Here is a 22221-nt window from a genome sequence, read left to right as displayed (position 1 = left end):
GGAAATTGAGAGTTGGGGCTCTAAGCCGTTGTCTTTTACATATGTCTCACCCTAGTTATGTCTTATCAAGAAAGCTTCTAGAGGGAGTTGGAGCATTCTGTAGAAAAGCGAAGTCAAAGCTAGATCTGGGGTAGGGGAAGTAATAGAACGCAGTAGCATACTGTGTCTTAACTGAAGTGCTCCAGGTACTTTATAATCAGATTTATTAAATGGTAAAAGTGATTAAAAGGATTAAAAGCCATTATGGGAAACAAGTGTACTAGAAATCTTAGCATGAGATTATTATTACAGTGATCCATTTAGAGTTAGTTGTGAGTCTTATAACCAAGGCAAGAAGTAAAAGATGCTGGACTTAAGATTTTCAAATGAGAAGCTTACCAGTTTGGTAAGAAATGCCTAAAAATATGTTACTGGATATTTAGTACATATGAAATCTTGAGCTAATTGTTGGTCACTATCTGAGGGAATTGCTGAGCCTATGGGAACCACTTGATATTTGTTGAATATGAAGAACATTACTTAATATCAGTAGAAAAGTGCAAAGTTCTGAGTGTGTGCGGGTATGTGTTTAGCTTCACAAATGGAGTGACATAGTTGTTTCCCTAGAACGTAGATTTATCTAATGTTACCTCTCTTTTGCTGAGTAGGTTTGATCATTCTCCATGTGATCCAACAATTTCACTACATGGACCTTTCTTCAGCTCCTTTGCTTGTGTAGTATGTTACAAAAAATTTGTTACTCAACAGCAATATAGAGATCACCTTTTTGATAAGGTAAGAGCATGTCCAAAATTGAGTATTATTTTTCTAGATAGCCATGGAGTTGAGTGTAGGTTTTTTCATGCTGCTCTTAAGCTTGCAGTTACCAGTGATATATGTAAGTATCAAAACTGTGATTGTCAATTGAAAATAAAATGATTTGGACCACTTAGTTATTATAGGCAGGTAAACTTGATACCTTAAAGTCAGCAGTCCTAGAGATTGTCATCAAAGTCCTTCCTTTCATGGAGTTGCTCTATGAAATTAAATTACCTCATTACTTGATGAGAACCAGAACCCTGTTCTTAAGTTCATTATCTTTCACTGCTCGTTGAAATGTTGGAGTCATACAATAAATGACAAGTTCTTTATTAGTGCTAGTTTTAAGGAATATAACTAGTATTTTAAAAGCTGTGTTATATAATTCTAGTTAAGTTTTAAATCTTACGGGGCATGAGTTGATTTATGGATATGCAAATCCATGTAATACAGAACACTAATAGGTTTTTACCATATTTGATAGCAGATGTCTTTAATAACTTACTAATATTGCAGAAGTAATGTATATTCATTGTGGAAAATTTTTAAAATATTAACAAAAAGACAAGAAATCACCCTTAATCTCACAGAGATAAGCACTGTTAAAATTTTGATATATGCGTTTTTAGTATTTCTCCATATATAGATAAATGCTTTTGCTTAAGATAAGGTTTTAAAGTGTTTTGTGATTTAAAGCAGTGTGTTGCAAACATAAAAGCTTGAATATTTGTTGAATCAATGCATACATTTCTACGTTTTAAATCAGTGAATAATTTTCTTCTGTATGAATATAGTATTAATCAATTTAATAAATTTTCCATTGGGTGTATTGTTTGCTATTATTAAAAATAATATCACATTAAATATTCTGATAACTAAAAACCTTTAAGAATATCCATATTTGGATAGTTGAGTAAATATCAACTTGGATTTACTGAGTAAATACTAGATTTTGAAATAGTAAAACATTTGTTTCGAATATCGGTGTTTTTGTTTTAAACAAAAACATGTTTTCAGAATTTGCTTCTATATAGAGGTATATCTGGAAAGTAATGTGGGGAATAGCTTGGATTCTGTGTAGGTTCACAGTAGAGAATTAAAGCTTTCATTCTAAGTATATCTAATTGAATTCTGCAGCCCTCCCCCTCTCTGTCCTGGCACCGGAGCACATTCCCAGAACAGATGTGCATCTTGAAGCAGATTTTATTTTACACTCACTCATTAGTTTTTGAGAGCCTGCATCCTGTTCAACATTGACTAGGCACTGTAGTACAGGAGAACTATAGTTCTTAAACACAAGGAGCTTGTGCTGTAGAGTGAACAAGCCTTATTGGTACAATATAAGTGAAATAGGAGTTCAGAGAAAGGGAGAGAAGTATCAGAGAATTTGTCAAAGCTTTATGGAACAGAAGAGATTCTCCAGGATTGGATTTGGATAGATGGAAGTAAAAATGATAGAATTCTAAGTAAGATTGCAGAGCCTAAACAGAGTAGTGACTGCAGGAATAGATAGTGTACAAAAAAAAAGTTAACATAGCAGGCCTGAGGCTACTATTTTTCCAAAGTCTTGCTTGCAATGTTGGTTCTTGGCTGGTGTATGAAAACTTGGATTTTGGGAGAGTTTTCTTTCATTCTCTTGATATGAGTCACCTACTGTGTAAACAGTAATAGTGTACAGTGTGGTTTATGCCCAACACCTCCTTTCCTTATGGGAGTCTGGAATTTTTGTACATGTTAGGCAGAGATTTCCTATATGACCAGACCCCAGTAAACACTCTGGACTCTGAATCTCTAATAAGCTTCCCTAGTAGACAGTAGTTCACACGTGTTGTCACAACTCATTGCTAGAGGAATTAAATGTGTCCTCTGTGACTCCTTTGGGAAGGTTTCTTGGAACCTTGTACCTGGTTTCTTCTGTACTTTTGCCTTTTGTGCTTTTTCCCTGTATTGATTTTACTTTGTATCCTTTCACTGTAATAAGTCATAGCTGTGAGTACAACTATATGCTGTGTCTAGGGAGCATATACTTGTACTATATGGTTTGTTAGGGAATCCTCCTAACAAACCATTGAACTTTAGGATAGTCTTGGGGATTCCTAAAAAAAATAAATAGTAACATGATCATAAAGGCACAAGATTTTAAACTAGATATTGGCAAGAAGGAACTGTTACAGAACAGTGACATGATAAAAATACCACATTATTCTTTTAGAGCTAGAAGGACTTTCAGTTTTAGAGCCCAGTTCCTCCCCTATTTTTAGAGATACTGAAGAAACTGAGTGGCATTAAAATGGCAGTATTGTTCAGAATGGATTGAGAGATGTGGACAAAGAGACCTGTTTAGATGACTTTTGCAGTAATTTAGCTCTGAGAGAATTGTTTGACTTAGGTAATGGCATTCAGAATGAATAGCTTAAAGTGAAGCCAAAAGACATATTGAAGAAAGAAATGATAGGGTTATCTATTTTCATGACAAATGGAAGATTTGGGGAAAGAAGGAAAAAAGGGTGAAAGAGAACTGCATTCCATATTTTAGTGTTTGCAGTAGGATACTGATGTTCTGCGTTTTTCAGAACTAGAGTTCTTTGAGGACACGTTTCCCTATTCCATGTACTGACTGTTTTCTCTGCTATAATGAGTATACGTCTTTTTTCTTTAGTAAATTTGAGAAGGTAGTTTAACATTAATTATTTTTCTAATTTGTTTCCCCAAATTTCATTAATTTGTTTTTTTCTTTTTTCTCAGAGCCACACATTCCATGCTGTTTTGCACTCCTTTTTGCCTTCTCTCTAGGAAGTAGATTTATGACCTTCAGCCTTCTGAAAAGCAGTGTGGTAACATAGAAAGAGCAAAGGGTTTGGTGTCAGACAGACCTGGGTTCCACTGTAACTTTTATTAGCTTCATGTTCTTAACAAGTTACTGAATCTGTGAGTTTAGTTTCTTCATCCCCAAAATGGTATCCTTATACTTAACGTATGAGGTTGTTAAGAGAAAATGTAATACTCTATAAAGCACCTCAGGCCTGACCTGTAACCCTCAATGATTGCTTATTCCTTGACATTTGTGTCACCACCAGGACTCTAAAGTAAACTAGTATGCGTTGGGGGTTGTAATTGCCTCTTTTAAATCAACCAGAAGAGGTCACTAGAAGATTGTATAAGCCTCGCTGTTTTTTATAGGTATGGATTCTGTTTTGTAAAATGACAGTCTCCAATGAAAGAAAGTCAAATTATTCACAATTTGCATTGTTTTCCTTGCCTCCTTCCCCTTTTTCTTTGATCTTCAATTTCTTCCCTCTAGACTAGGCCTTCTCAAACTTTAATGCATGCACAAATCACTTTGGAATTTTGTTAAAATGCAGATTCTGACTCAGGATGTCCCAGGTGAAGCCTTAGATTCATATTTCTAAAAAGCTTTTAGGTGATGCCATTGCTGTCATTCATTGAATTATACTTTGAGTAGTAAGTTTCTAGTGGCTTTTGACACGAAAGCCATTAAATGGCTATTATATCACCAGACAGCATCCTGCTTTTCTCCCTCTTATGTGATAGTAGTGATAGATATATTACTCTAAGCTCCTTTGTTACCTCACTGTCATTTGTGAGTTGGTTGGAGCTACCACTCATTATTCTGTTTCTAGGGCTACTGTATCATACAAGGTGACTTTTCTCTTTTGGTAACCCATCTTCCCCATCCCTACATACCCACTAAACTACTTTTTGTCTCCATGGATTTATCTATTCTGGAGATTTTATATACAAGGAATCAAACAATATGCAGCCTTTGTGACTAGATTCTTTTACTTACCATAATGTATTTCAAGGCTTATTCATATTGTAGCATGTATCAGTACTTCATTTTTTATTGCCAAATAATATTTCATTGTATGGATATATGCCACATTTTAGTGAACCGTTCATTAGTTGATGGACATTTGGGTTGTTTCTGCCTTTTGGCTACTATGAACAATGCTTCTATAAACAAACTTCTAAGTCTTTGTGTAAACATACATTTTAACTCCTCTAACGGGTTAAATTGCTAGATCATATGGCACCTTTTTAATTTTTTTTGAAGAGCTGCCAAACTACTGTCTAATGCACAGCACCATTTTACTTTCCTGCCAGCAGTGTTTGTGGGTTTCAGTTTCTCCACATCTTATCCACACTTACTCCTGTCTTTTAAAACTTAGCCATTCTAGTGGATGTGAAATGGTATTTTTGGTTCTACTTTTTTTTTTGCTGTTTTTTTGAGATGGATTCTCGCTCTGTTGCCCAGGCAGTGGCAGTCAGCCTTGGCTCACTGCAACCTCTGCCTCCCGTGTTCAAATGATTCTGCTGCCTCAGCCTCCCAAGTAGCTGGGATTACAGGCACCTGCCTAATTTTTTGTATTTTTAGTAGAGGCAGGTTTTCACCATGTTGGCCAGGCTGGTTTTGATGATTCGCCTGTCTTGGCATCCCAAACTTCTGGGATTACAGGCATGAGCCACCCTGCCAGGCCCTACTTTTTTTATAGTACAAATTTGTATGGTGTCTTTTAATGTAACCAGAAATATGGTAAAAAGGAATTGAGCACTTTATCACGTATCTTATTTTCCATTTTTTCCTCCCAATTTGTAGAACATATTTGCAGGTATGCCATATATGTATACAAAAATTTTTTTTTAATAAGAGAGAGAGAAATGGGATCCTGCTATGTTGCCCAGACTGGTGTCAAATTTCTGGGCTCAAGCAGTCCGCCCACCTCAGCCTCCCAAAGTACTGAGATTAGAGGTGTGAGCCACTGCTTCTGGCCAAGAATACAATATTTTTGTAATAGGTACATTCTAATAAAATTTTATGTAGAATTCACATTTCGGTTCTGTTGAGCAAATCATTTAAACAACTTTATGTGAGTTTGTTTATAACTCACAATTAAACCAAAAATGGTTTTATGAGTTTAGGGTTCTTTGAGTAGGAGAAATATGTATAAATTGGTGGTTAGTAAATGCCTTTATTGCTCTCATCATTTAGAATCTTCAAATTGGAATGAAAATGTCCTCCTTGGTGTTATTTTTCTGTGTGGCACTCATCAAATTAAAACAGGAGTGGGGAGTATGGTGGGGAGGGAGTAGTGAAACCAGCATAGAATTCATAACCAAGTTTGTAAAGCTGGGTTTAAATGGAAGTTTGTCTTTTCTAGGGAGGGGTAAGTTGGTTGACTTAACAGAATTTTAATTTTCTCATTTCTAAATAATGAAGATGGTACCTCATGGGGTTATTACGAGGATTAAGTAGGTAAACATATTTAGAACCTCAGTATGGTTCCTGACACGAGCTCAGTATAAATACAAATTTTTTATAAGCACTACATAAACTATTCTGATGTTTCTGGTGTTAATGATAGTAAATATAAGGCACAATACAGTTTTTAAGGCTATTACTGTAAAGATTAACAAGAATTGAAATTATATTTATAACAAGCACATACAAATATATATACACTTACACTTTTAAAATTTCCTATTTTAACATAGAGGAGGCTCTTAACCAGGTTTAGAAACTTAGATGCTAGAATAGACATACCTATTTGACTATGTCAAATTTAAAAAGTGACCATAGGCCAAGTAATGGCTTAACGCCTGTAATCTCAGCACTTTGGGAGGCCAGGGCAAGAGGATTGCTAGAATTCAGGAGTTAGATATCAGCCTGGGCAATGTGGAAAGACCTTGCCTTTACAAAAAATAAAAAGAAATTAGCTGGATATATTGGTACATGCCTGTGGTCCCAGCTTCTTGGGAGGCTGGGATAGGAGGATTGCTTGAGCCCAGGATGTCAAGGGTGCGGTGAGCCATGATTGCATCAGTGCACTCCAGCCTGGGTGACAGAGTGAGCTCTTGTCTCAAAAATAAATAAATAAGTAAATAAATAAGAAAGACTATAAACAAAACAGGTACTGGAAAAATAGTTCCAAAATGGAAAATGAGGTAGAGAATTAATTTCAATAACAAAGGACTGATACAAATTGATCAGAAGGAGAGAAAACAAAACAATTGAAAGATAAAGCTAAAGAATATGAATAAAAAATTCACAGAAGAACACATCTAGGTAGCTAACAAATGTATGAATAAATGCTCAAATTCACAGATAGGAAATGAAAATTAAAGTAGCAATGAAGACCAAGTATGGTGGCTCATGCCTGTAATACCAGGACTTTGGGAGGCCAAGGCAGGTGGATCAGTTAAACCCAGAAGTTCAAGACCAGCCTGGGCAACATGGGGAAATGCCATCTCTACCAAAAATACAAAAGCTAACCTGACAAAAATGAAAAAGATTCATAATATATATTATTGCCAGACTCACTGAGTACTAGGGGATATATGAATTGGTAGAGCCTTTTTGAAAACCAGTCATACAATGTCTTTTAACATTCAGTATATACCCTTTAGCCCTATAGGGCCACTCTTGAGAATGAGAAAAAAGCACCTACCAGTAAGGATATGTATTCAAGGATGTTTACAAGATCATTGTTTCTAATGGGGGAAAAACAATAAAACTAAAAATATAACTGGAAATAAATGTTGACTAAGTTGAATAGATCCACACCATAGCATAGTTTGCAACCATTAAGAAGCCTTAATTACAGATGTACCAGCTGATTTTTAGGAATTTCCATTAGATACTATGGAATGAGAAAACTAATAGGCAGAAGAGTCTATAAAATAATATTTCATAAAACAATGACATTTCCCTTGCATATTTCTATGTATCTTTGTAGCTGATTAAGCATGGAGAAATTTATGGAAGGATACATAATGCAGGGTAGAGTGAAGAAGGCAACACATTAGGAAAAGTATGTGTGGTGTGATCACATTTATGCATTTATATATTACATGTGAATGTGTATGTAAAAAATGAAAAATATGTAGAAAGCAAATGTTCTTCTATATTTATTACCACAACAGATGGCCATAATTTGGTTTTGAGAAAAAAACTAAAAATTTTACATTTGGGACCTCAGTGATAATAAAAGTTCCATAATTCACACTCAGAGAAGAACATCTTTCATGTTAAAAATTGATACAGGATATTGCAAATAAATGATAAATAGGGAATTTTGAAAGTTGGTTTTAAGAAATTGAGTATTGATTTTAGTTGTCCATAATACAGCTTTGTCTTATGTTTTAGGAAGCCACAGATGATGGACATAACAACAACCTTCTTCCTCAGATTATTCAGTGTTTTGCATGTCCAAATTGCTTCCTTCTTTTTAGCAGCAAGGATGAGTGTTTGAAGCATATGTCTGGAAAGAATCATTTCCATCAGAGTTTCAAACTGGGTGGTATGTTAATATTCTCATCTGCTGAAAATTATTAAACTACTTTAATCTTTGCTGATTTATCATACTTCTCAGATCATTCTTGAGATTACTTATCCTCATCTTAGTTTTAGAACTATGAAAATAAAAGACTCTGAATTCTTATTTAAAAACAAAGATTCATATTTGTTTGTACATATGAGTATGCTTACTAACTTTGAAGAGTGAAGAGATACACGGGAAGCAAATATTTATTCAGGATAATGTTTTTGTAATATCATGATATTTTGGAAGTTTTCTGTTTCTTGGCATTTAAGACTCAAATTTTAATTTGTGTATGAGTAAGGCATTCTTTGTATTTAAGGCTGAAAAGTGGCTTCCCTTATATTTTTATTGCCAAAGTAACTGTCTTCTTTTACTTACTCCAACTAATGTTGAGAAGGGCTAAGGGGAGGAAGGTTGAGTTACTCTATACTGAAATAACTTTGTAAATTATCGTTTTTTTTTTTTCTTTCAGATAACAAAGGAATTGCACAACCAATATCTTTTCCATCTTTTGCAAGGAAACTTTTGATCTCTCTGTGCAAAGATGTTCCATTTCAAGTTAAGTGTGTGGCCTGCCACCAGACACTGCGTTCCCACATGGAGCTCACTGCTCATTTCAGGTTTGTATAGGTCTGGGTCTGTAAAGGAATACTGGTGAGCTTTTCCCAGTGAGAAGATTCAGCAAATACATTTTCTATCCCATGTTTCTCTCCTTTTAAAATGAGAATATACAGTTGCCTGGAAATTAACCAAATTTAGCATTTTGAGAGACGTTAGAGATGCGGAAGCATGGATATATTGATACTGCTGTAAATGTAAAGCAAGCTAATAGTTCTGAGTGTTGTGTATGTTTTTTTGTGTGTTTTCTGTTAGTGTGAGTAGGGGAAAGGGTTAAAGTAGAGCCTTGGCTTTAAGTCAACTGGAATGGAAACTATCATATACATGTGAAAGATTAAATCTCATTGAAAGGCCACATTTATCAAGTAACCAAGAAAGATTCCAGTATGATTTGTTATTGCCATGGTATCTGTGAGATTTATTTATATTTTTTAGTACATTGTTCCTTTTTATTGATAAAGTAGTATTGTGTGAATATAGCACAGTTTGTTCATCCATTCCCATCTTGATAGCTTTTACAGTTTATAGCTTTTATGAATAAAGGTGCTTTGAATATTTTTTACAAGTCTTTTCATGGGCATATGTTTCCATTTTTCTTGGATGGACATTGAAAAGTGGAATTGTTGGTTCAGAAGTAGATGTATATTTATGAGAATCTACCAAATATCCAAAGTTGGTTGTACTAGTTTATATTCCTACAGGTAAGGTATGAAAGTTCTACTTACTCTTCACCCTTGATAACATTTGATATTGTCACTCTTTTTCGTTTTACCTATTCTTGTGTCTCAGGTTATTGTATGCATTTTCTTGATGAACAATGATGTTGGGCACTTTTTCATGTGCTTATGGGCTGTTTATCTTTGTGAAATCTCTGTTTAAGTCTTTTGCCAATTTAAAAAATTAAATTGTTTGCCTTCTTAATAGTGTGTTGGGGTTCTTTGTATATTCTAGATACAAATCTTTTGTCAGATTCTAGAATATAGGAATTTCTAGAATATACAGATATTTATATTTTCCTAGCTCTGATTTTGCATATTTATATTTTTAATTATAACTTTTGATGAACAGAAGCTTTTCTTTGCAGTAAGTGTAATTTGTTGATTTTCTTCTTCTTCTTTTCTTGAAATGGAGTATTGCTTTGTCGCCCAGGCTGGAGTACAGTGGTGCGATCTCAGCTCACTGCAACCTATGCCACCCGGGTCCTAGTTCAAGCGTTTCTCCTGCTTCAGCCTCAGGAGTAGCTAGGACTACAGGTGCCCACCACCACGCCTGGCTAATTTTTTGTATTTTTAGTAGAGACGGGGTTTCACCCTGTTAGCCAGGATGGTCTTGATTTCCTGACCTTGTGATCTGTCTACCTCGGTCTCCCATAGTGCTGGTATTATAGGCTTGAGCACTGCACCCAGCCTGTTTTCTTTCTTTTAACAGTCATGATTTCTGTGTCCTAAGAAACCCTTGCCTCTTCTTGCTTAAAGAATATATTTAGTTTTTCTGAATTCAGCTTTGATGTATTTAAAGTTTCGTATTTATTTCTATAATATATTTTAAATTTTTATTGATTTTTTACAGCAACCGTTGTCTGGTTTCCCTGGTGATTCTCTGTTGTTTGCCCATTTTCTAGTTTATTAATTTCTGCTCTTTAAACTTTGAATTTAATTTGCCTATATTTGTCTAGCTCTTAAGGTAGAAGTTTAGATTGAATTTGAATGTTTGTTTTCAATATAAACATTTAAAAATTTACCTCTAAGCACTGCTTTACCTTCATCTCACAGATGTTGATAAGTTGTGTTTTCATTTTTATTCAGTTAGAAATACTTACCTCTTTTTTCCTCGTTTAATCATAAAACTACCATATGCTCCAGCAGTTTTTGCTACTTGACAGCCAAGAGCAATGTGAATGTGTATCTACACAAAGACATGTATGTTTGTTTATAGCAGCATTATTCATAATGGTAAAAAAGTGGGAGCAGCGCAAGTGTCCATCAGCTGACAAATTTTTTAAAATGGACATACCCATACAAAGGAATTTTATTTGGCCATGAAAAGGATTGAAATACTGATTACATGTTACAACCTCAATGAACTTTGAAAACATTATGCTAAATGAAATAAGCTAGTCACAAAATTTCCATTTATATAATTCTGTTCACATGAAATTCCAGAATAGGGAAATCTGTAGACACAGAAAGTAGTTGCTTAGGGCTCAGTGGTTGCTTGGAGTTGGGGAGCTTGGTGAAAAGGGAGGTGGGGAGGTGACAGCTAAAGTGTATGAGTTTTCTTTTTGACATGGCGCAGTGTTCTAAAATTGACTGTATTGATGGTTGCACATATCTGTGTGTGAAAAATAGTTGAAATTATATACCCTAAATGGGTGAATTATGTGGTATGTGAATTATCTCACTATTTTTTTTTTTGAGACAGGGTCTCTGTTACCCAGGCTGGAGTGCAGTGTTGTGATCTTGGCGCACTGCAATCTCTGCCTCCCTAGTACAAGCGATTCTCATGCCCCATCCTCCCAAGTAGCTGGGACTACAGGTGCGTGCCACCATGCCTGGCTAATTTTTGTATTTTTGGTAGAGACAGGGTTCCACCATGTTTACCAGGCTGGTCTTGAACTCCTGACCTCAAGTGATCCGCCTGCCTCAGCCTACTGGAATTATAGGTGTGAGCCACCGCACGTGGCCGTGAATTATATCTCAATAAAGCTGTTTAAAAATCTTTTTGAAAAATGTTATCATGCCTTTTTGATTTCTTCTTTGACCTATAGGTTTTTTAGAAATGTGTTGCTTGGCCGAGCACGGTGGCGCACACCTGTAATCCTAACACTGAGAGGCTGAGGCAGGTGGATTGCCTGATCTCAGGAGTTCAAGACCAGACTAGCCTGGCTAACATGCTGAAACCCCATCTCTACTGAAAATACAAAAAAATTAACTGGGTGTGGTGGTACATGCCTGTAATCCCAGCTACATGTTGGCTGAGACCAGAGAATAGCTTGAACCTGGGAGGCAGAGGTTGCAGTGAGCCAAGATCGTGCCATTGCACTCCAGCCTGGGTGATAGAAAGATTCTCTGTCTTGAAACACACAAACAAAAATGATACGTGTTGCTTAACTTCTAAAGGTTTATAGATGTTATTTAGGTATCTAATTTATGAATATTTAGGGATTTTTATTATTTCTCATTTCCAATTTAATTTCACAATAATTAGAGAACGTATTTTGTATAATTTTTTTTTCTTTTGAAATAGATTAAATGTATAAAATGGTAGCAGGTCTGTTCTCTCTGGAGTTTAGTAGTGAAGGGGAGACAGTTGAAGCAGTTATATTTTTTTATTTTGCTAGAGAGGTTGATTTATTTTGAGTTAATTTATGGAATAGTGTGTGGTTTTATTGAGCCTGGTTCTTCAGTGCAGAAGTACCTATGGTCATGACATTTGCCTGACATAAAACGAATCTGTTATTCATGTTTATTTCTTTATTTATAGATTTAGGGGGTACAAGTGTAGTTTTGTTACATATTTATTGTGAAGTGATGATATCTGGGCTTTTTAATGTACCTGTCATCCAAATAGTGAACCCCAATAGGTTATTTTTCAACCCTTACCCACTTCCCAACCTCTGACCTTTTGGGGTTTTCAGTGTCTATTTATTATTCCACTCTCTATAGCCATGTGTATCCATTGTTTAGCTCTCACTTAGAACTGAAAATGTACAGTATTTGGCATTCTGAGTTATTTCACTTAGTATAATGGCCTCCAGTTCCATACACAGTGCTGCAAAAGGCATGATTTCATTCTTTTTATGGTTGAGTAGTATTCCATGGCATATATACCGTATTTTCTTTATTCATAATCTATGGATGGACACTTAGGTTGATTCCATTCATTATTGCTATTGTGAATAGTGTTGTGGTAAATGTACAAGTGTAGGTGTCTTTTTGATATAATGCTTGCTTTTTCTTTAGGTAGGTATCAGTAGTGAGACTGCTGGATCAAAGGGTGGTTCTCTTTTTAGTTTTTTGAGAAATCTCCATATTATTTTCCATAGAGGTTATACTAATTTACTTTCCGACCAACAGTGTGTAAGTGTTGCCTTTTCTCTATATCCTTGCCAACATCAGTTGTTTTTTGACTTTTTAATAACAGCCATTCTAACTGGTGTAAGATGGTAACGCATTGTTGTTTTAATTTGAAGTTCTCTGATGATTAGTAATGTTGAGTATTTTTTGCATGTATTTTTGGGTCAGTTGTATGTCTTCTTTTGAGAAATGTCTATTCATGTCCTTTGCCCACATCTTGTTGGGATTATTTGTGGGTTTTTTCTTGTTGAGTAGTTTTAAGTTCCTAATAGATTCTGAATATTAGTTCTTTGTCAGATGCATAGTTTGCAGATATTTTCTCCCATTCTGTAGGTTGTCTGTTTACTCTCTTGATTATTTCTTTTGTTGTGCTTAATCTTTTTAATCCTATTTGTCTATTTTTGGTTTTGTTGCATTTGATTTTGAGGACTTAGACGTAAATTTTTTGCCTAGGCCAGTGTCCAGAAGGGGTTTTCATAGGTTTTCTTCTAGAATTTTATAGTTTCAAGTCTTAGTATTTAATCCATCTTAATTTTCGTATGTGATGAGAGATATGGGTTGTTTTATTCTAATACATATGGCTATCCAGTTTTTTCAGCACCATTTATTAAATAAGGTGTCGTTTTCACAGTGTTTATTTTTCTTACTTTTGTTAAAGATCAGTAGTTTGTGGATATGTGCCTTTATTGCTGGATTCTCTGTTCTGTTCCATTGATCTTTGTGTCAGTTTTTATGCCAGTACATGTTGTTTTGGTTATGATACCCTTGTATCAACATTGATCAGTTTGTAAAGAATAGGTACTGGGTTGTCTAGAATTTTACCATAGTGTTCTTTCATACATTTTAATTTCTATGGAGAGTCTAATAATTTGCATGTTCAATAAGGTCCTCTGTCAGTGCTTTTGATACTGATTTTCGTTTTCTAAAATTTGCCTGAATTAAAAAAATTTTGAATCAGTTTTAGCCTTTTGTATTTTAACTAAAAATAGATAAAATGTAAATAATACTCAAATATTTTGAGATGATAGAACATCATTATGTCATCCGCATCTTTATTGAAAAATATCGTTTAGTGCTTATTTACATGTTGGTTATTTTGTAATTCTTTCAATAAAATGCAGCAATGGTATGTTTAGAAAATACTTCTGAAAGAGTTTCTGTTTCTTTTTATCTAATTTAGAGTTCGTTGTCGAAATGCTGGTCCCGTAGCTGTAGCTGAGAAGAGCATTACCCAGGTTGCAGAGAAATTCATATTAAGAGGTTATTGTCCAGATTGCAATCAAGTCTTTGTGGATGAAACCAGCACCCAAAATCATAAGCAAAATTCAGCACACAAAATTCGACTCATTAACTCAGTGGAAGAATCAGTCTTACTTTATTGCCACAGCAGTGAAGGGAATAAGGATCCTTCTTCTGACTTGCACTTATTGTTGGATCAATCAAAATTTTCGTCACTTAAAAGAACTATGTCTATTAAAGAATCTAGCTCACAGGAGTGCATTGCCATTCCAAAAAAGAAGATGAATTTAAAAGATAAAAGCCATGAAGGTGTTGCTTGTGTCCAGAAAGAAAAGTCAGTAGTTAAAACCTGGTTCTGTGAATGCAATCAACGATTCCTAAGTGAAGATGCAGTAGAAAAGCATGTTTTCTCAGCAAACACAATGGGTTATAAGTGTGTGGTCTGTGCAAAGGTGTGTGATGATTCAGGGGTCATTCGTTTACACATGAGCCGGATTCATGGAGGGGCACATTTAAATAACTTTCTTTTCTGGTGTCGAACATGCAAAAAGGAGTTAACAAGGAAAGAGACTATCATGGCACATGTGACTGAATTTCATAATGGACACAGATATTTTTATGAGATGGATGAGGTAGAAGATGAAACTTTGCCGTCATCCTCTACAACATTGGGTAATTTGACTGCTAACCAGCCTTTATCAGCTATTACTATTATTGATCATTCTCCAACAAATAGTTCTCCAAGGGGCAAATGGCAATGCCGGATTTGTGAAGATATGTTTGATTCCCAAGAATATGTAAAACAGCACTGCCTGTCTTTGGCAAGCCACAAGTTTCATAGATACAGCTGTGCTCACTGCAGAAAGCCTTTTCATAAGATAGAAACATTGTACCGACATTGCCAAGATGAACATGGTAATGAGATAAAGATTAAATACTTGTGTGGGCTTTGTGATCTTATTTTTAATGAGGAAGAAGCATTTTTGAGTCATTATGAGGAGCACCACAGCATAGATTATGTATTTGTGTCAGAAAAAACTGAAACTTCAATTAAAACTGAAGATGATTTTCCAGTAATGGAGACCAGTAACCAGTTAACTTGTGGTTGCCGTGAGAGTTACGTCTGTAAAGTCAACAGAAAAGCAGATTATAGTAGATGTCTCCAAATCATGCTGGATAAAGGAAAACTGTGGTTTCGCTGCAGTTTATGTTCAGCAACAGCACAGAATGTAACCGACATGAACACTCATATCCATCAAGAGCACAAAGAAAAGAGTGGTGAGGAGGAGCAGCATTATGTAATCAAATGTGGCACCTGCACCAAAGCATTTCATGATCCTGAGAGTGCGCAGCAGCATTTCCATAGAAAACATTGCTTCTTACAGAAACCCAGTGTGGCTTATTTTGGATCTGAAAAATCAAGCCTGTACAAGTTTACTGCCAGTGCCTCACATGCAGAGAGAAAACTGAAACAGGCAGTAAACTATTCAAAAAGTTTAGACATGGAGAAAGGAGTTGAGAATGACCTAAGCTATCAGAATATAGGTATGGCTTTATAGCTCTGTGCAAAACTTCATATGCTAATATTGAAACTTACATACAATGTACCCACCTCATTTCAATTTTGAAGCAAGAAACAGGATAACTTTTTGAGGATATGTTAGTTAATTACTACGGTATATACATTTTAGGGATTTGTATTCCAACTACTGCATTTATCCACTTTCTAAACTTAAGGGGATAAAGAGTATATGTTGGCTTTAAATAATATATATTTTAGGTATCATTTTGTTTTCTTTTACAAAAGGGGTGGAGATTTTGAAGATGAAGGAAGTTGATAGTCTTTCTGAAAGTTAGATTTGAAAGTTATCCTAGATATTGCTGTCATTTAAGTTTTTCTTGTAATATTTGATTTCACAAAAAGATAAATCATGTGAATTATTTTTGTTTCTATTTGGCTATATTTTTTAGTGTGAGAAATTTTAAAGATCATTTCAGCATTTATATATTTTTGTTATGATTAACTTGGAAGCAAAGCTTTAACATACGGTTAAAATAGCAATTAGAAGTAGAGTTGTGCCGGGCGTGGTGGCTCACGCCTGTAATCCCAGCACTTTGGGAGGCCAAGGCGGGTGGGACCACGAGGTCAAGAGAGCGAGACCATCCTGGTCAACATGGTGAAACCCCGTCTCTACTAAAAATACAAATCATTAGCTGGGCATGGTGGCGCGTGCCTGTAATCCCAGCTACTCAGGAGGTCGAGGCAGGAGAATTGCCTGAACCCAGGAGGCGGAGGTTGCGATGAGCCGAGATCGCGCCATTGCACTCCAGCCTGGGTAACGAGCGAAAAATCCATCTCAAAAAAAAAAGAAATAGAGTTAAAGTGGTTGCAAGAAACCAGGGGGAAAATTGAAATATGATTTCCTTGTTTGTGCATACCCTAGACTATCTTCCATATGATAGGATTAAGTCTGTCTAGGCAAGTGTTACGTGTTTTTTTCTTATTGTTTAGAAATATAATTTGTTTTGTTTAGAGTATAATTTTAAGTGCATATTCTTTTATTTTTTAAATTGTTTTATTGAGATGAAGTCTTACTATGTTGCTTAGGCTGGTTTCGAACTCCTGACCTCAAGCAGTCCTCCTATTTCAGCCTTCCAAAGTGCTGGAATTACAGGTGTGAGCCACCACATCTGATTGAAGTCTATATTCTTTTAAATAAATATTAACTCTTAGTGAGTTATATAGTGTAGTGTATTTTGGTACAATGAGAATATGTGAAAATTTTGGCCAGTAATATGTTTTTATTAACTAGTGAACTTTTACAGGCTTGCTCTGTAGTATACGTAGATCTCAACATCACCTTAAGTCATGACATATTTTCAGTGGTAAAGAATTAAATCATGAGCTGCCTGGTCAACTCTACTCTAAATAGTGAAACACGGTTGCACTGTTTTATGTTCTCCTAGGCCTTTCTTTTGCTCTTTTGTTTACCTTTTTTAGGAATTTGTGTTAGTCTGCATTTGATAGAAAATGGAATATCTAAATCTAGAATTACTGAGAAGTTAGAGAAAAGATGTAAGGTAGCTTAGAGAAATGGAAGGGAATGGCAGTGGTATATTTGAGGGAACTACTAGAGTAGAAACAATTCATTTTAAAAATAACAGAACATTTTAAAGTTTGCATTGCTACCACAGGAAACTTAAGGCCTTGTCAAAGTGGAAAAGTATGAAATGAGGCAAAGGGGAGAAAGAATGAGAGTTAGGGCATGGGGGGAAGTGAAAGAAGAATCTGAGAGAACCAAGAAGGTGTGTTTATGGGGAGAGGTGTCACTGTGCCACTGGCATCTATTTCTAGCATGACTTTATGGCAGCATGGTTCCAGGTTATCTTATTTCTGCTCTCTAGGGTATTTAATTGTAGAGCTAGAGGGTTACTAATAAGTCAGTCTAGATTGGGAAAAGAACCAAATTCTGGTGGTGAGAATGTTCTTAATAGGTTACCTTGAAATTTTATACAGATGGTGTTAGTTTTTGCTTATTTAGCCTTAAAACTTGGTTTTCTAGTTCTTCTAGTTTTTCTTTTTAGTTCTTCTAGGTTTTCTAGTTCTTCTTTTTAACAAGCCTTAGAATCCATGGCAAATATTTGCAAGAAGGATATATAATCAAATTTGTGAAATGTTCAGAATATTTTTATCTGATTTAAATGTAAACAGTGTCATGTACAGATTTGGATTTCACAAAAAGGTTTAGATAGAAATGAGTAACATTCAAGATAAGTATTTTTTTATATTAGGCTTCTAATATCTTTTGGATTTGAAATCAGATTGATTTTAGCAAATTCTTACTGAATTCATGTTGATATTTTTGTCTTCTCAGAGGAAGAAATTGTTGAGCTTCCAGATTTGGATTACCTGCGAACCATGACTCATATAGTCTTTGTAGATTTTGATAACTGGTCAAACTTTTTTGGTCATCTACCAGGGCATCTAAACCAAGGAACATTTATTTGGGGCTTTCAAGGTACGGTTAGTAAGAAAAACACAAGTAAACTCTTTTTCCCACCTCTTAGAATATAGTTCAGTTTAAAAGGCTTCTCTTAAACCTTTCTGGATAGAACATAGGAACATAATTGGAATATTTTGTGTTATAGTTACTCTGCTAGAATAGTTTTACATGCCTCTGTGGTAAATGTTAACTCTGTTTGGTGACTCAAAGTTTATGTATCTTTTGATAGAGATTGAAAAAGCCTTTATTCAGCACCTAAAATGTGTCAGGAACTATGGCTTTATACTAACATGGTTACTGATTATTATGGTTTTATCTCTTTTAAAATGCAAAGAAGCAGATGTTTTGTTTTTATTTTTTTCCCCTAAAGTTTTAAAATTAATAAATAGCAAAGTTAACTTTCGAAATGTGGCCTCTCAGTTTACAGGACTAATGTTATTTTCAACATGCGTAACTGCATCTTTGGTTCATCCTTGCTGTTCTTAAGTGTTCAGCGTCATATAAACCTCTTTACAAATTGTTAACCAAACCTGGGGGAGAGACTTCTTTGGTTTACAGAAGATTAGTATACTGAGCATCTGCTATTGTTCGTGTTTGATAGGAAATAGGATGTAAAGAGAAAGATTGGGGTTAAATATAGGAAACCTACAGACCTGGATAAATTAGCCAGTATAATTGTTTTAGTAAGTTGAGCTTTGGTAATTGCCCAACATTTCTGTGCACTGAATGGTGGTGACATATTTGTAAAAACCACTTATGCTTACACTTACAGAATAATGCCATTCAAAGAATTTTTACACACCTTACTTTTGATTTTGCTTAATATCCATGTGAGTTTTAAGATGAGTTGACAGATTCAGGGAAGTTGGTCTCCTTTCTCAAGATTGTAAAGCAACAAGATGATGATGCTTATGCTAGGATGGAGTTCTTCCACGTGCTAATCTAGTACTTTGTCTCCAGAAAATCTTTTTTTCTGGTATGTGTTTTTTCTTGATAAAATTTTTGGCCTTTCCTCCCCTGTTTGACTATCAATTTTGCCTTTTCTAAAATTAATAGGAGGAAACACCAATTGGAAGCCTCCACTCAACTGTAAGATTTATAATTATCTGAACAGGATTGGATGCTTCTTCCTTCATCCTCGCTGTAGTAAAAGAAAAGATGCTGCTGATTTTGCCATATGTATGCATGTGAGTCATTGTTTTATTCAAAATCTAATGTGAATCTCAGACCCACTTGCATTTTTTTTCCCAATTGAATTGTAGTGAGAGTTACAGAGCATTCTTCAGTACTTCAGGTTTTACCTATGACTATTATGAGGGTAGGAGCCCATAGCATATTTTTATTGCTTTATCCCCAACGTCTAGTAAACCTTCAGCTATCCGCAATGGATCCTCAACTATTTGTGGGATAAATGCAGAGATGATACTGTTTTTTTGTTTTGTTTTTGTTTTTGAGATAGAGTCTCGCTCTGTTGCCCAGGCTGGAGTGCAGTGGTGTAATCTCGGCTCACTGCAACCTCTGCCCCCTGGGCTCAAATGGTTCTCATGCCCCAGCCTCCTGAGTATCTGGGACTACAGGCCCACACCACCATGCCCAGCTAATATTTGTATTTTTAGTAGAGACGGGGTTTCTCCATGTTAGCCAGGCTGATCCTGAACTCCTGGCTTCAAGTGATCTGCCCACCTAGGCCTCCCAAAGTGCTGGATTATAGGCGTGAGCCACTGATCCCTGCTGATGATACTGTATTTGATATATGTTAAGACCCTTTCATATTTTAATATCTCTAAAATTAAGAGGCACCTGAACTATCACTGTTGGCCTAGATATAATTTGCATTTGCCTCTGCCTCTGCCAGTTACCTAGAGAAACTACCAAACTGAGACTCACTTTAAATTCTCTGCTTAGGACTTACATGTCACACTGATAATGTAAATTTACTCTCCAAACTTGTTGACTGTAGGTTGTGGTTTAAACAACAAAAGATTTCTTTTTCCCTGTATCTAGTGCCAAGATTGCATCATGCAAATTGCCTTGCTTACCTTTTCTCTGTGGCAGATTTCTTATTTACCCTTACATTGTGTATATGGCCCTTTAGCATTCCAACTTTATGTGAGGTCCTTCTGTTGGACTTCCATTTTGGCTTTTTCTTTTCATGGCATATAAAATATAGCTTATATCATTTGATGGCATCTTATATTTTCTTAAATGTGGGGTATTTCATTTATGAAGGAGATCTTTCTTTCTTTTTTCGTTTTGAGATGGAGTCTCGCTCTGTCACCTAGGCTGGGGTGCAGTGGTGCAGTCTCAGCTACAACCTTTGCCTCCTGGGTTCAAGCAATTCTCTAGCCTCAGCCTGGAGGATCGCGAGTAGCTGGGATTACAGGCGCATGCCACCACACCTAGCTAATTTTTGCATTTTTTAGTAGAGAGGATTTCTCCGTGTTGGCCAGGATGGTCTCGAACTCCTGACCTCAGGTGATCTGCCTGCCTCTGCCTCCCAAAGTGTTGGGATTACAGGCATGAACCACTGTGCCCAGCCGAAAGAGATCTTTATGTCATACTTTAGTAGGGACTAGGGAACAAGCTTAATATACCTTCCTCGGTATGTGTTCATTGTGAAATAGAGATAAGTTGGTTTGAAACTCATGCTGATTTTTTATCAACCTGTGCCATTTGTTCTAACTTAAACTCATGCTGACTTTTTATCAACCTGTGCCATTTGTTCTAACTTAGGCTGGCCGTCTAGATGAACAACTACCCAAGCAAATTCCTTTCACCATCCTCTCAGGAGATCAAGGTTTTCTGGAGCTAGAGAATCAATTTAAGAAGACTCAGAGGCCAGCTCATATACTAAACCCTCACCACTTAGAGGGAGATATGATGTGTGCCTTGTTAAATAGCATATCTGATACCACCAAAGGTACGCAGCTGCAGTCACAGTGCAAACCGCCCAAGAGGAGGAGACTTCATTGCTGAGAGAAACCAATAAACTGCTGTCCACTAGTAAACTGTTGCCTGCTTACTAAATCATCACGTTCTCTTACTTCTGTCTTTTAAAAAATCTCACTTTCAGTTTTTAGTGTTTTAGAAGGAGGAGGAATTCATAATAATTTTCTGGAGGCTTTTTTTGATCTAGTAGATAAAATCTATATTGATGTATATAAAATATATATTCATACATTATAGTATGTTACTACAATTTTAAAAGCTCAGAATTCAGATCTTTACTTAGTTTCTGAAATTCCAAATGACCTTCAGTTTTTTAGAAAGCAGTGTGCTTATAGGTGAAAACCAGAAAGCAATAAAAAAGGCAATCATTTAAGAGGGTGACAGTGACAAAATGAAACCCTGATAGGTCTTTAGGTCCTTAGAGAAGTGGGTACATCCTGTCTTATGACTGGGACTTGCACTTTCTTCTGTACCTTTGGGAGATTGTTCAGTGAAATGAGTGCTGATGTCTAGTTTCACTTCCTAGTATTTAAGAAAAGATGTAATTCTAAGGATTCAGAAGTTTTGTTTTTTGTTTTTCATAATTTCTGAGTCAATTGCTCTACCAATGAGCTATACCCCCGTTTTTCATAATATCTGAAGAAATATGGATAGAAAGATTAATGTTTAAATATCCTAATAACTTAAATTCATGAGTAAGGTTTGAAGATATTAATGAATTACCTTAATGAAAAATAGTGGCTTTTGGCATTTTTATTGTGTGCCTTTAAGTTGTTCAACTCTGCTTGCCTCCTAGATATTTTTTTTCTTTCAGTATATGTGGAAGCACATTTTGATTGAAAACCCATTGTGAAGAATTTTGCTCTGATCACTGATTACAGTGGATCAATTAACTTCTGCAAAGTTAGGAATCGGCAATCTGTGCTCTTTATACTCTTTAAAACAGAGTAATTATGGAGGATTATACAAGAAAATGATGGCCAGGCGCGGAGCCTTACGCCTGTAATCCCAACACTTTGGGAGGCTGAGGCAGCCGGCTCACAAAGTCAGGAGTTCGAGACCAGCCTGGCCAACATAGTGAAACCCCCGTCTCTACTAAAAATACAAAAATTGGCTGGGCATGGTGGCGTGAGCCTGTAGTCCCAGCTACTCGGGAGGCTGAGGCAGGAGAATCACTTAAACCAGGGAGGCAGAGCT

The 22221-nt window shown here is 35.8% G+C and overlaps 1 protein-coding gene across 3 annotated transcripts in view; it reads left to right on the top strand.

The window, feature by feature from the left end:
• The window catches only part of ZNF451 (zinc finger protein 451), an 83137-nt gene that overhangs the window by 46113 nt on the left and 14803 nt on the right, over positions 1-22221 (top strand). For 2 of the 3 annotated variants that reach the window (XM_017512009.2, XM_017512013.2), the window contains 7 exons: positions 648-774; positions 7964-8117; positions 8611-8758; positions 14013-15616; positions 17947-18090; positions 19132-19262; positions 20809-20995. In XM_017512009.2, the coding sequence (XP_017367498.1) occupies positions 648-774; positions 7964-8117; positions 8611-8758; positions 14013-15616; positions 17947-18090; positions 19132-19262; positions 20809-20995 (2495 nt within the window). The remainder of the gene's footprint in view (positions 1-647; positions 775-7963; positions 8118-8610; positions 8759-14012; positions 15617-17946; positions 18091-19131; positions 19263-20808; positions 20996-22221) is intronic. The other variant, XM_017512010.2, reaches the window with a different exon arrangement.

Source organism: Cebus imitator, unplaced genomic scaffold (assembly GCF_001604975.1).
Source record: "Cebus imitator isolate Cc_AM_T3 unplaced genomic scaffold, Cebus_imitator-1.0 Scaffold460, whole genome shotgun sequence".
Classification (NCBI taxonomy): domain Eukaryota; kingdom Metazoa; phylum Chordata; class Mammalia; order Primates; family Cebidae; genus Cebus; species Cebus imitator.
The sequence above is the reverse complement of the archived record's forward strand: the minus strand, read 5'-3'. Positions and strand labels throughout refer to the sequence as shown.